General features: G+C 34.8%; 1 protein-coding gene and 1 pseudogene across 1 annotated transcript; both read right to left on the bottom strand.

Annotated features, from left to right (window-relative positions):
• Nucleotides 1-2,956: 2,956 nt before the first annotated feature.
• LOC130235760 (trace amine-associated receptor 13c-like) lies at nucleotides 2,957-4,024 on the bottom strand (annotated as a pseudogene).
• Nucleotides 4,025-7,533: 3,509 nt separating this feature from the next.
• LOC130235752 (trace amine-associated receptor 13c-like) lies at nucleotides 7,534-8,601 on the bottom strand. The gene has a single exon (XM_056466202.1). The coding sequence runs from the start codon at nucleotides 8,599-8,601 to the stop codon at nucleotides 7,534-7,536; it is 1,068 nt and encodes a 355-aa protein (XP_056322177.1).
• Between the last annotated feature and the right edge of the window lie 7,119 nt (nucleotides 8,602-15,720).

The following is a 15,720-nucleotide window of genomic DNA, read 5'->3' as shown; positions in this document are numbered from 1 at the left end:
TGGAGAATGTTGCCTGGTGATATTGCAGATTGATGTGTTCTTGGTTATTTTCTAGGGGTAGGAAGAAAAAAACAAACAAACAATCCATCAATGCGTTGCGATTCTTTCCCAAATTATTCTCAATTGATTTTCAAAAGTTCAGAATCAATTTTGTATTTAAAAAATATCATGATGGAGCAGGCCTGAAGCAGAAAAATAATAAGCCTTGACAGGTGCATTTGTTTGCTGCATTTGAATAGACAAACTTTTTGACATTGATCTAAAAGTTGCTTAATGTATCATCACTTTGGCCTTTTTTGACTTATGTTATTCATTCAGTCGTTCATTCATTCATTTTCTTTTCTGCTTAGTCGCTTTATTAATCTGGGGTCGCCACAGCAGAAGGAACCGCCAACTTATCCAGCATATGTTTACCCAGCGAGTGCCCTTCCAGCTGCAACCCATCACTGGGAAACACGCATACACTCTCATTCACACGCAAACACTACAGACAATTTAGCTCACCCAGTTGACCTAAAGCGCAGGTCTTTGGACTGTGGGGGAAACCGGAGCACCCTGAGGAAACCCATGCCAACATGAGGAGAACATGCAAACTCCAAACAGAAATGCCAACTGACCCAGCCTTGGCTTGAACCTTCTGTGAGGTGACAGTGTTACCCATTGCACCACCGTGCTGCTGCTTTTGTTATTTCTTAATTATATTTGCAATGCTGAGCCACAATCTTTCTTAACTGTGTAATGTATGTCAGAATATTCTGTTACTGCTCTTATATTTCTGTTACCGCTGTTAACTAACCTCCAAGTATCAGCTGTTCGCAACAGGTCTAGACCAACCAAGATATCAGCATAAAAGCACACTGCAAAACATTTTCTATTTTTTGGCATCAACTGTTTTTTTTAATATATTGTCAGATTTTTTTTTAATATTGCACAAAAATCCACAATATTTTTTTTCTTGTCTTAAATGTTGCTAAAAATGTTTCTGATATCCTGGATGCAGGACTTGCATGTCTAATTTTCAAGTTCTATAATATTGCCATTCTTGATTTAATGCATTTCAGTAAAATAAAAATGTTATTTAAGTTAAAAATTTTGTATAATAGGGTTTTGTTAATTGTGAACTCCCTCCTCCATCCCCACCTCCTCCTAGATCATATCTTATGTCAGTTTGGGTTTTCAGGCCAGGTACGTGGCAGTCAGCCTCATTTGTCTGCCATTTACACTAACTACATTAACAATAAAAACTTTCATTTAAAACAGCATGGTGTTTTATCTTTGACAAATATTTACATTTGCTTGATGATCTGAAACAAAGTGTGACCAACATGCAAAAAAAAAAAAAAAAAAAAAAAAGAACTCAGTATGGGGCAACCACTTTTTCACACCACTGTATTTCCTATAGGACACTTAGGGTGCAATCACACTATGGTATCTGAACCATGCCCAGGCACGTTTCCCAATTCGTTTAAGAAGTGTGAGTGCTCTTAATAGGGCTCAGGCATAGTTCAGTATGCTGACCCTGGCCCGGTTAGAAGAAGTGTGCCAGAGCAAGGTTTACTTGGGCTTTGGCGATGTATGCCTGTAGTGTGAGCGCAAAGCGTGCCTGAGCCCGAAACTGAAGATGCGACGTCACTTTTGGGGGACTGTTTCATATGGATTTATTAATCATTCTTAATTTTCAATAAACACAAACTGTCGTAGTTTATTAAAGACGCAAACCCCTTGCTGCATGTCAGCTATATCTTCAGGAAACCCCCTAATACCTGCAATACGAGGTCTTTCATAATAATTTATCAGCCTCAAAAGTGGTTGATCTGTTCTGCAAAGAGTTTGACTGTGTGTCACTGCATCCCAAACCACAAAAAATAATAGAAAATGATATAACTAAAGCAATCTCCACTGTGCTGAGTTAGAGCACTTCCCTTCCTATTAAACTGAACAGTCGTATCATCGATGATGTAAGCATGCTCAGGTCCTGTAGGTAAACATACATTGTGTGTGTGCAGGCCAAGGGGGAGAGGGGATGGTACACAATCACGCACTGGCATGGTTCAAGGCAACTGTACCTAATGTGAGTGCACCCTTATGAATGCAAGTGTGTTGGCTGGTACAGTTATGAACTATTCTCTATTGAGCATAGGCTAAAAAAAAGTTTTTGATGTGACATTGAATTCTCAACGTGGTTGATGCATCATTTGTATATGCATCTAATATTTTGTGTATAAAATTATATTAATTTATAAGTACTTAAATTATAATATTTAATAGGTAAAAATATGCAAGTGTGAGGATGCTGGCACCAATATTTAGCTGTAAATTAAATTGTTTCACCCCACTTGACTCTTAAATCAGATTACATTTAATCAAACAATGTGTATATTTTTACAAGCTTGGTGCAAACAATTTACATATCAAGCATCACTTTAGTTAGGCCATGCCAAGCTCGCATAAGAAAGTCCTTTATTTAATAATGATTTTTTTCCAATTTGCTTTTATTTATTTTTTATTCAGCAATGTATTTATTAAATCTGACTTCATTTTGAAATCCTGCCTTCATTTCCAGCTACATCTTAGATAATGGGGATCAGTGGTTCTATTAGTGTAATCTTCTTTGCATCTTGATTATTGTGAATAACAATACAAAGCACTCACATATGACAGTTCAAACAGTCAACATTTAATCACAATGAATAATTTTGTATGTACACATTTCACTTTTAAAGCCCCAGTTGATTTACATTTTATTGTTGTTGACAGAAGCATTTTTTTTTCTGCCTAACATCTCTCTTGCTTTTAAATTAAGTAATTATTCAGGTTTGATCCTGGCATGTTTAGTTAACCGAGTGTTCATTTTTGTATCAAAATGTGTATTATCATATCACATATGTTGTAAATTTAATTTCATTCATCTCAAAAGTTGTGCTCAAAGTTAACACTAAAGCGAAATAAAATCCTATCATGAATGACCATCTGTGAAAATGTCTATTAAAGAGGATGCTGGATGAAATATTCTGAGAGTTACAATGTGTTTAACGGATATTTTAAACCAGCTGTAAAATAAAGCATAGACGATAGGATTCAGACCTGAGTTTATATAAAATGTCCATGTTAAAAATGTCATTGTAGTGGCTGAGATTGCTGTTGTTTTTGTTAGAGAACAAATATAGAAAGGAATCCAGCAAAGTAGATAAGCTGCCACAATGATTCCCAATGTCAGAGCAGCCTTACTTTCAGATTTTCTCTTCACTGAAACTTCCATTACACATTTTACACCATTTATTTGAGAGTTTATAACTTGCACTTGCTTGTGCACGACATAAAATATCCTCAAATATGCAGTGATGATCACAGTACAAGGAAAAAGGAAGGAGCAGATCAAATCAATGAATCTCCAAGCAGGACTAATCAGAACAATACATTGGCCATAACAGAGTGTTTTGTTTGACATGTCAAAATATCCATTACTAATTACAGATGAAATAATGTAAACTGAACAGCAAGACCAACAGAGAAAAATGCTTATTAAAGTTCTAGTTGTGGTTATTTTTTGTGGGTACAGTAAGGAATGACACACAGCCATATAACGATCAACAGCAATTAAAACTAAATTAACAAGAGATGAAGAAAGGAGCAACCTAACGGTAATTACATACAGTCCACAGTAAGTGTCTCCAAAATACCAACATGTCTCAATTTGCTTGATACCCTCGATTGGTATCACAATAAGTCCAACAAACAAATCAGCCACAGCCAGAGAGAGAATGAGCAGGTTGGTTGGAGTGTGAAGCTTCTTGAAGTGAGAGATGGAGATGATCACCAGCAGGTTCAGAAACACAGTCCATGCTGACAGCAATGACACAAACACATACATGATATGATATTCAAGTCTGGAGCGCTGTCCCTTGACACATGATGAGTTGATGTCAGGAAAGCAGTATTGAGTCCCCTGATCCTCTGTCTCATAGGCCATGAGTGAGAGTCCTCCTGTTAGGAGTTTGCTCTGCTCTCCTTTCTATCCTTTCATTTATACAGAGTCCAGATTAGACTGGCCCACCCACTTTGATGCTGCATATTTGACTAATTATATTATTTACCCGATTTTTAATCTCATAAATAATTTGTTTTAATCATTAAATCCTTTATTATTAGAATTATCAATTATTGAATATTTATTTAAAATCCTCTACCATACTAATAAATGAAGCCAAAAAAAAATGTCAAATAACTGAGTGCTCTGACAGCTTTTGTAAAACTAAGAACAAATGACCAAATAACTACTACTATTTAATATTTCTTTTGGCCTGAAAGTTCCTTTCAATAACTCATTAAAAATAATGTTCAGCAGCATTAAAAAAGGAATTTCTAAGAGACTGTGTGAGAAGCATCTCGAGGTGATTTTAAACAGGTCACATAAGGGCTTTTTACACTTAAAAGAGGTAACTGTTGGAATAATTAATCAATTCCATGCGTGTTCAATAAAAAAATGTCAGGTGAGGGTAATGTCAAACATATTAGTAATTTATTGGATAAAAATGAATAATTTGATTCACAGAATTCTGGTATGCCCAATGCAATGGAAGAATTACATTCAGGAGGTGCGCAACAATTTTCATTTCCTGACTCTGAAAATTCGTCACTTGTCAATCATTCTCCCATCCTCCATTGGCCGCACCCATACATACGTCCTCTTTTTCTATGAATTATTTGCACAACATTGAAAGCATAAGACTTCTCAACTGCATATTCTGTGTTCAGTTTCCACCAATCTCTGCTCACAGGAAGTTTAGCTGCAGAGCTCAAGTTAATTTTAGACAATGAGGCCTTTGCATTTCTTTTATCTATCTCTGCAAATATGCTTCATTAGTATGCAGGGCGTATCATACTCGAGTAGTTTAGTTAATATATCACCTTTAACCAATACAAATACAATTGTTTATTGAAAAGAAAGAGACAAAAATAATAAAAAATATATTCCTTTTCCCAACATAACCCTGAGTCATCTTAATCCCCAGCTAAAAGGAATTGAGTCTCTTTTCACACTGCTAAATTTGGGGTTAATGAATAATGCCCAGTATTCCTTAACAGAAGTTTCACACTTTACAAACCTGAACCCTGGGTTAACATTGTTAGTGTCACTGTTACTGATTGGACAGCAGGTAACCCTTATACATGGCACCCTTTAAATTATTGAGGTTAGGTGCAGTGTGAAAAGACCTGTAGATTAATTTTTTTCCAAAGTTCAGTAATTTTATCACAATTATTGAACATCTTTAATTATTGAACATCTTTAATTGATAGTTTTGCTTTTTGTTAGTGTGCATTATTCGCCCTAATAGATGGTTACTTTATTAATGTTTCAATTCAAGAGCCCTAAAACCTATTTGCAGTTCATTTGTGTCAGGATTCTGCCAATTCAGTCTTGTTCATTCCTGTTTCTGTGACAGAGTCCGGCCACTGGTCATTGTCTTGTCAGTTACGTGTCTCTTGTCATTGTTCTGAATATATGTGCGTTCTTGTCTTTGTAGCGAGCATGCACGCACTCCCGATAAGGCTAGGTTCGTGTGTACTCTCTCGTCCTGGTGTGTTGTTTGTTTGCGGCATGGTGTTTTGTTCTCAGTGCTCCAGTCTAGTTGGTTACAGTTTCGGTTGCCGCTGGAACCATGAACATGCACGTTGCATTTGTGAGCGCATGGTAAGTGTTTTATTTATCATGTACTTGTGTCTTGCGTTCTGTCTGTGTTGTTGTTGTTTGTTGCACATGACTTGTGTCTACACTTGGCCACGTGCTGTTGTTATGTGTGAACGTGCGGTTAATGAGTTCTCTCATTGGCTGCATGTTCTAGTTCTGTTTTCTTGTGAGCACATGGCTTGTGTTGTGTCTTTGTACCATGTGCTCTCCTGTCTATTGTCTTCTTGCCATCTTGTTAACCCATTATTAGTTTATGATGTTCACTTGTTTGTTTGCCAAATTGCTCATGCGTATAGCTTCCTCATGTCTGCTTTTTTGTGCCAGTTCGTCATAAAGTTTTGCAGTGTTATGTCTTATCCAGCACTGCTCTTCCCAGACTTTCCCTGCCAACCCAGTCAAGTTTGTTTTTGTCAACGTTTTCCCCATTCAGGATTGTTTTGTTGTCTTTTTGTTTTATTTTTTGGTTAATCAACCCATGGTTTTACTCGTCCTTTCCCTAACCTGAATCATCACAACTTGTTACCTCCATTTGGTAAATATATTGGAATAAAAAAAGATTCATTTGTAACTAGAATTAAAATTTTATTCTGATTGTAACGAGTGGTTTAAAATACCAATCTCAGTAATAAGACATGTAAAACACTTGATTGGGTTAAAAAAAAAGATAATATTGTTTATTTCGCAGACTTTTTGTTTTGGGGGGAAAAAAAAGAACATCGTTTTGTATTTCATAAATACATAAAATGGATGAAGTCTGCATTTAAAACTAAGAAGCGGGGACATAACATCATATAAATCCCAGAGGAAAATCCTAAATATTGTAATGGGTCGTCCCCTTTATTAAAGTATCTAAAACGACAACCCACAACCCTCAGAAAAAATGTTGATGGCATTTATTTTTTAGATTATCTCCATATATCTAAATGTATATTAAAACCAGTGCAGATTATATTGTAGAGTCCTTCATGTAAAATAACAAGCAAAAACGGCTCTAAATGCTGCAAATATTTTGGCCACAAAAGCAGGAAAATGACATTTACAGATAAATTGTGTACAGCTTTTAAATCTTTGTAATATTGTACCTGTTGTGTTTTAGGGGAGAGGTAAAAGTGTTGCAGCTCTCCTACCGTTGTCCAGATGTGGCAGAACAAATTCAAAAAGCCAAACACAATGGCTTTCAATAACAGATAACCTATTTACAATAGTAGGCCTGACTGAATTTATTTTTAACACAGTTTGAACAAATAGCAAGATATTTATAATGTAAATGCAAATACACGGCACACACAAATGCTAGTTTAAAGTCCATTTTAATTACACTGCATTTCAACATTAAACATTATGAACTTAAGATGTGTACTTTTGCACAGAATAAAACCATACAGCAAAACAAATCTATTGACATACAAATAGACTGTAAAGAATTTCAGTTAATAAGAGGATACTTGGAATATACACAAAATACACAGCACACACAAATTTGTTTATATTATTCACCATTTAATGAAATAAATAAAAATATAAGTACTAATAATGTACTACCAATATTTCAAGGGTACATGTTCTCATAGAGTTGCCTTATGTTTAAAAGATGCTTGTCTTGATGCCTTCGAAGACAGAAAAAGGATATTAGTATGCCATAATTTATCTGATGTTTTAGTAATAAAAGAGAATTAGGATGCATTCTGCATCTCCCTTTATTATTAATTTAATGTTGATTAATGAACTGTATGTCATTAATGTACATGAGCATGTGTTTGAGAACATTTTTGCTGTAATTGGTGTATTTTTAGGGATCTCAGAGGTTGCGCTAAAACACAACAGTAAACACATAGCCCCACCAGTCATGAATGACTATCAGTAAAAATGTCCATTAGAGAGGATGCTGGCTGAAATATTCGGAGCGTTACAATGTGTTTAATGGATATTTTAAACCAGCGGTAAAACAAAGCATAGACGATAGGATTTAGACCTGAGTTTAAATGGAAGGTCCATACTAGTAGTGTCATAGTAGTGGATGTGATCGTTGTGATTTTTGTTAGAGAACAAATATAGAAAGGAATCCAGCAAAGCAGATAAGCTGTCACAATGATTCCCAATGTCAGAGCAGCTTTACTCTCAGATTTCCTCTTGATTGAAACTTCCACTACACATTTTACACCATTTATTTGAGAGTTTATAACCTTCACTTGCTTTTGCACGACATAAAATATCCTCACATATGCAGTGATGATCACAGTACAAGGAAAAAGGAAGGAAAATATTAAATCAATGAATCTCCAAGTTGGAGTGATCAAAACCATGCACTGGCCATAACACAGTGTTTTGTTAGATATGCTAAAATACCCGTTACCAATGACATACCAAATATTGTAAACTGAACAACAAAACCAACAAAGACAGATGCTTATTACGGTTTTAGTTTTGGTTATTCTTTGTGGGTACTGTAAGGAATAACACACAGCCATATAACGATCAACAGCAATTAAAACTAAATTACTAAGAGATGTAGAAAGGAGCAACCTAACAATAATTACAAACAGTCCACAGTAAGTGTCTCCAAAGTACCAACATGTCTCAATTTGCTTGATACCCTCAGTTGGTATCACAATAAGTCCAACAAACAAATCAGCCACAGCCAGAGAGAGAATGAGCAGGTTGGTTGGAGTGTGAAGCTTCTTGAAGTGAGAGATGGAGATGATCACCAGCAGGTTCAGAAACACAGTCCATGCTGACAGTAACAATACAAATAGGTAAAAGATATTATATTCATGTTTGGAACGTTTCCCCTTGACACATGATGAGTTAATGGCAGGAAAGCAGTATTGAGTCTCCTGATCCTCTGTCTCATAGGCCATGAGTGAGTCTCCTCCTGTTAGGAGTTTGTTCTGCTCTCCTTTCTGCCCTTTCATTTATAGTGTCTGGGTCAAATTATCCCACCCTTTTCCCACCCATTCTGATGCTGCATAATGATAAAAATATTTTATTTTCCCAACTTTTGCTTTGATGGATGCACACAAATTTCATTAGAATAATTGATACATTAGAATGATTATAAAATTATAGTCTTTATAATCATAAATCATAGTTCATTAAAATAGATTTATATCATCTTACTGTGACTGGCTGTGAATTGATGTTGTTGAAAATGCTCGTAATGTTATTTTTTTACCCCTACATCTTTCTTTAAATCTTTAGTGGGAGCAAACTAAGAGTTATTGGATTCCATCTTTGTAGTGAATTTAGGATGTTAGGTACCCTTAAGATAAAATGTTTGCTGTAAATATCACAGTTACATCGGCACAGTTTATCCTTAATTCAGATTCAGAATGGGTGTAATAATGGGCTAATTATTTTCTATATGCCTAATGAAGGTAGCTATAAAAAAGTAAATAAACAATATTAATAAATAAACAAATTCTTAGTGATGCAACTCTTAGATGATTGTAAACCAGTCACACAGAGTAACTTTGAAGTACTAACAGATCTCTTTGAAAGCACCATAATAGTATTTGAACTGCCAGTATGTTGTTTAAATATTTTTTTATAAATATTATTAGAATTGAATAAACTAAATTTTCCGTTGTGAATGAGTGTGTATGGGTGTTTCCCAGTAATGGATTGCAGCTGGAAGGGCATCCACTGTGTAAAACATATGCTGGATAAGTTTTCAGGTTCATTCCGCTGTGGCGACCCCTGATTAATAAAGGGATTAAGCTGAAAAGAAAATTAACGAATGATATATCATTAGAGTGGATTGTGTGTCCTAAAGGCATTGTGTAGCTATTTATGTGTCTTATAATCTGTTTGTCGGTCAAAAAGACAGTTAGTCAAATGTAGAGGTTTACCAATAAGCAAAGCCACAGACAGTAGAAATGAGCAGAACATCAAGCTGAAAGGTCACATATAGAAAGAGCACAAACACAGAATTAAGTTAAAAGGATAGTTCACACAAAAATAAAAATGAACTCATACTTGCCCTCAAATGGTCTGAAACCTTTGTGAGATTCTCTATTCTCTTGAGCACAAACAATTTTTGAACAATACTGAGAACCTGTAACCATTGCCCTACATAGTAGGAAAAACAAATACTATTGAAATAAATTCTTACAGGTTTTCTGCTTTCTTCAAAATATCTTCATTTGGAGAAGATTTTCATTTCTGGGTGGACTATCCCTTTAATTTCGAAGGTAAGACATTTATTAATTAAATGATATGCAAGTGGATATAAAGGCTTGCCATTTGGGTCTACAAAATTGGTTTGAAATTGGTTATCAAATGAATTGGTTTAATGTTGGTTTGAAAATTGGTTTGATATATTCTATTTTATATATATATATATTTTATTCTATATATATATTTTATTATTGTGGCATGTATGTCCAATGTTCTTTGCCTCTGTTAAAGGGCCCAAATTTCTCTAAGATCTGAGGCCTGACTGACCTGTCATTCAGACAGTGACATGGCACCTTTGTTAATTTGGACAACTTGTTTGCTAACTTTGCACAGAAACGAATCATCTTGGGATATCCGCGTGTTTGTCTATTTGCTATGTCACAGAAACATAATCCTGTGAGCCCTGTTAGCACCAGTTTTGTGACAATCCTCTTGTGAACTTTTGGGTGTGAAACAAACACATGCAATACACTGATGCTGCATTGTGCTGAAAGGACAGGGAGTTTATTTTGATGAGATAAAATTTAGCATGTTTTTGCAATTAATGTAATGTACATGCAATAGAAATTCCATATATATTAATAAAAGAGTAATTAAAATATGACCACACAAAGCTATATTAGAAAATCTGGTTATTTGGTGCTGCATTATGAAGAATTAATTAATTATTTAAAAGATTGATTGGATTTTGTCCAATACATAGGCCTTTGTTTTAACCCTTTTTAGATTCTGTACCACCATTTCATTGTGAACATTGTGTATTTGATTGCTTAGATGAGGAGGAAGATGGCATGTACTCTTTTGACTTGAAGCTGAGCAGTCAGTCAGTATGCTCTCTCTGCTCTCTGCTGATGGTGGTCTGATGAGTGTCAAAGGTGTAGAAAACCTCTCAATAGCAGTATAAAGCCATTGAAATCTTTTTGGCTCGGGACTTCTAGTCTCATTCTTTTCCATTTTTAGATGTTAAAAGCAGCTTGTTAAACTTCTTGATGTTGCACATGAATATTTTCTTATTATATTATTCAACTTTTTATATAGTCATGAACACACTTGTTTGTAGAGCAAGCAGTTTGACTGTTTTCTGCGGTTTATTATTACTAGTCATTCTCTGGGCAACTGAATTGAAAGTTCTAAAACAATCGCAAAAACGAATCACTAAATCCTCAGTGCTCACCATGATGGATATGTCTACAGTTTTTGACTTCCCAGGAACTGTACTCCTGTGGTTCAGTTCTTACTTGTCAGGAAGTTCATTTAATTAATATGTTTAGGGGGTTTTAACCTTTATATTGAACAGGATTGAGAAAAGTTGAGACAGGAATGTGTGGGGAGCAGAGAGAGGACTGGCAAAGGTCCTTGAGTCAGGAATCAAACTTGGGTCGCCATTGGCATGCTATGTGTTAGCGCACTTAACCACAAGGCTATTGGTTAAGGTAGGCTAGTCATATTTCGGAGATGTGAGTGAGATGTCCAGGTCACAGGTGCCTCAGGGCTCAGTTTTAAGACCATTTTTAGGTAAATTCACTGAACTTTACCAACCACTTTGCTAGAACTGCCTTGTCCTGCAGTCTTATAGGCCATGAGTGAGTCTCCTCCTGTTAAGAGTTTGTTCTGCTCTCCTTTCTGTCCTTTCATTTATACAGTGTCTGGATCAGACTGACCAGCCCATCTACCGCCCATTCTGATGCTGCGTAATGATATAAATACTTTTTTGATACTTAGCGGAACAGTATATTGGAACGCAAATGTGTTTCTTGTGTTGTTTAATTGTTCATTTATTAAAATATACTTAACCCAAGAATGAAAATGGAATTTTCTTATTCTTTTTTGGGGAAATCAATCCTAACAGAGAGTAAATCCTTCACATCACAAACACTGTGTGTGTGTCTGTATGTCAGCAGTATGTAGTGCACCATAGCCTGTGGATTTTTAATTTATTATTTTCTGTGAGCTTGTAAAATTGTAAGTTATTACATGTTAAGTCAAACTTTCTCTAAGTCCTCTTTTTGACTAACATTATTAAACTCTATCATACTCGGAGAATGACACTTTGGCTCAATCCCAATTCTATTTTTGTACCCCTACCCCTTCCCCTTGGCCCTTACAACTAAGGGTTAAAGGGAAGGGCTTTAAGGGCTTAGGATTTACCCCTAAGAATTGGGACAGCACTACAGCACCTGCACATATGTCATCATATGTCATTGCAATCTCATGCTTCATGTGCGATCAGACGATGGCAACTGCTGTAGTTATTCCAGTTGTGCTATTTTTTGGTGTTTATCTTCATTATATCCCTGAAGGCATATATTATGTTATCATAATGATCTAATGTGGCAATAAGATCGTAACTCTACTGTGTATTTACACAGTGGCCATATTCATCTATGTAAACACACAAACACAACATTAACATTATAGCAGACACTGTAAAAGCTCATTCTCAGCCACTAGACATTACTGACAGGGTATTTGAATGTCATCAAGTGTCAGAAGGTTGTGGGACTGCTATACAGGTGTTTACAGAAATTTATTTATTTATTTTTTTTTTTTTGCGCTTTTTTCAAAAGCATGGCGGTAAAACATGAACGCGGTTATGGATATATTAAAAAATGTGTTTGTTTGTCATAAAAATTCGTAATAATGACAAAATACTAATTTGTGGATCTCCTTACTTCCGGGTTCAGCAATGCTGCTGTTGTGACTGGTGTATTCTGGGAAATTTTCTTACCCCTTGGTTTCGAGTGTGGTCCTGAAAAATTTTCATTCGAAGGGCTATTCACCCCTTCCCCTTAGCCCTACGCCTTAAAGCTAAAGAGAATTAGGACATCCCTACCCCTTGGCGTGCATGCGCCAAACAAGGGCTACGGGTAAGGGGTAGATTTGGGATTGGGCCTTAAACAATCATCTTCGCATGGTAGGGATTTATTAATATTATTCATTTTTTATTTTATGATAGTCATTTGGGCTGTCTCTGGAACAAAAGCACTTTCGTGAGTGCTAAAGTTTTAAATAAAAGTAAAACCATGGAGAAATAGACAAGCACAAATTAGCCAGTTTGATTGCTTTTATCATGATGCACACAAAGGACCAGCATACATTATTTTTGGGTGATTAAAAATAGGTAGTATAATTTTAAAATAAATAGGAATAAAATAAAATAAAAGGAACAAAAAAACTATCTGACTGAAATTGTGGTACATTAAACCTACTGACATTAAACTAAAATGGAGACATGCTGGTTAAAAATGTTTTCCTACTAACTTACTATAATCTAAGCATAAAATTAAATTAGCAGATAATAATATTGAATGAAGCCCATGTACATGAAGTATAGATGTTTACTCAAGTGTTCAGTCTATTCTGTATGCTGCCTGTCAGGATCTGAATGTTTCTCAGGTTCTTTGATCTATGTTAACAACAGAGCATCTCTAATTAATGAACCAGCAATACTTACTGCTAGATAATTAACTACATTTACAAAACTTCCGAATACTGCCTTAAATGAATAAAAGTTATGTATTTTGTGGGCCTTTGTGTTTTGTGTGGTTCAAATGTGGCTACGCTTTATAAAGTGGCCACAAAAAAGTATATAAATATTTTAGGTACTTTTTTACAGCTAATATCGAATTAAAAATAAATTCAAAGTGGTGACTATGAAGAAATGGAACTGTTAATATTATTGTTTCTTTTAGCAACAAGACAAAAACAAAGAGTTATAAAGGAGGTGTCAAGTAGTCAAAGGAAGTTTGTGACGTTTTTGTGTGCAACACAAGAGAATATAATTAGAAAAATGTGTTGTTTATTTTAGCAAACGGCTTTTTTCAGTTCACACACTCTGTCACTATACAGCATCAGAGTGGGCAGTAGATTGGTCGGTCAGTCTGATCTAGAAACTATATAAATCAGGGTTGTCCAAACTCGGTCCTGGAGGGCTGGTGTCCTGCATATTTTAGTTCCAACCCCAATTAATCACACCTGAACCAGCTAATCAAGCTCTTTCTAGGTATACTAGAAGCTTCCAGGCAGGCTTGTTGAAGGAAGTTGGAGCTAAACTATGCAGGACATCGGCCCTCCAGGACCGAGTTTGGACACCCCTGATATAAATGAAAGAACAGAAAGGAGAGCAGAACAAACTCCTTAACAGGAGGAGACTCACTCATGGCCTATGAGACAGCGAATCAGGGGACTTAATACAGCTTATTCAGGTTAAGGCAAATCATTAGATCACTGATGTCCATGTAAAAGTAGTCACAAGCCCCAAACCCAGAAAAAAAAAAGTCTTCCCTGATTTTGATGACAGCCTTTCCACAGGTTAGTAGTAAACTAATGTAATGTTAAATGCCAAATCTTGCATTCATGCTAACAAACAAATGATCAAAAGAAATATATTAATGCAATTAAAATATATAAAATATTAATTGCTGTTTAATTTAAACTTATTATAAATATATATTTATATTGTTTAATTATAATGATTTAAATATTTTTTTTTGTCATAATTTTGTGGCTAAAAAGTATCGGTTCAGGCACCGTTTTGGCACCAGTACTGTTTAAAAGTATCGATTTAGCACCGGTATTGAAATAACCCCAAACGATACCCAACCCAAGCAGGTACTACAGTAATTTCTACCACAATGACATTTCTATTATGGACTTTTTATATTAACTCAAGCGTTAATCCTCATATCTATGCCTTTTTTACAGCTGGTTTAAAATATCAGTTAAACACATCTTAACTTGTAAAATATTGTCCCCACTTTTGAAGCAAAAACTCTAATGGTAGCTTAGATTTTTATTTTTCAATTTATTTTTGTACGTTGACATTTTCTAATAGAGGAAAACAACACTAATCATTACCATGCCTAATCTTTTTTAACTTTTTAACATTCCCTATTTTGTTTAGGGTTAGATGATATTTTGAACATTAAATATTTTAATAGTTTTGCTAATTACTGTACATTCAGTGTGTATTTTGTCTGTCATATGTATAATTAACAATGTGCTCAACTATGGTATCAGTAGAGATAATTCATTTTATTTCAAGTGAAATACTTAAGATTACTTTTTTAATTTTTATTAGGACATAGACCATTGTTTATGCAAAAATACACATTTCAGAGACTGGTCCATCATTCTATGATGTGCGTGTAAATTTTTTGTTGAGTTGGTCTTCACACTCTTGTATTACATGTCATGTAGAAATTCACATTTCCATAATTAGAAATAATCAACAGATAATCTTTCTTGTTCAGTTATCTACATGTAGTTATTTTGGGTGTAAATGATTTTTTAATGCTAAAAATCTGTTTAAATTGTACTAAATAAATGTGCTACAGTAGAGCTTTTCAAAAAGCATTTAGATGCCTACTCCAACTGTTAGATGCTGCTGATAAGGGTTAAAAATACGGTTACAGCAAAACGTATATTTCAGTATCAAGGAACTAAGATTGGTGAGAGTATGCTTATTTTAGTCTATATTTAGCGTAACATCATGTTTTTACACAGAAAAAAGTATTAAGAAGTTTTATAATTGTTTTATTTGTTATTCAATATTGGAGTTTATAAGAACTTCATCTAATGACATTTGTGTCTTCAGTTATTTCACTTTCCTCTTTTTCATCATAAATTGTTTTATGTGACGACTGAGGTTTCCCATGACATATGATAAATGTCATGTCAATGTGTGCACTCTGCATTCTGTTCTCATGCAAATGTACCTTTTTTGGTTTATTTTTTTTAAATAAAGGGTTACACAAAACCACATAACAATCAACATCAATTAAATCTATTTTGTGACGAGTTATCAAAAGGAGCAGCTTAAAAAAAATTACAAAACAATTGACAGAATGTGTTCA

This window comes from Danio aesculapii, chromosome 10 (assembly GCF_903798145.1).
Source record: "Danio aesculapii chromosome 10, fDanAes4.1, whole genome shotgun sequence".
NCBI lineage: Eukaryota > Metazoa > Chordata > Actinopteri > Cypriniformes > Danionidae > Danio > Danio aesculapii.
This window is presented reverse-complemented; position numbering and strand designations above follow the sequence as displayed.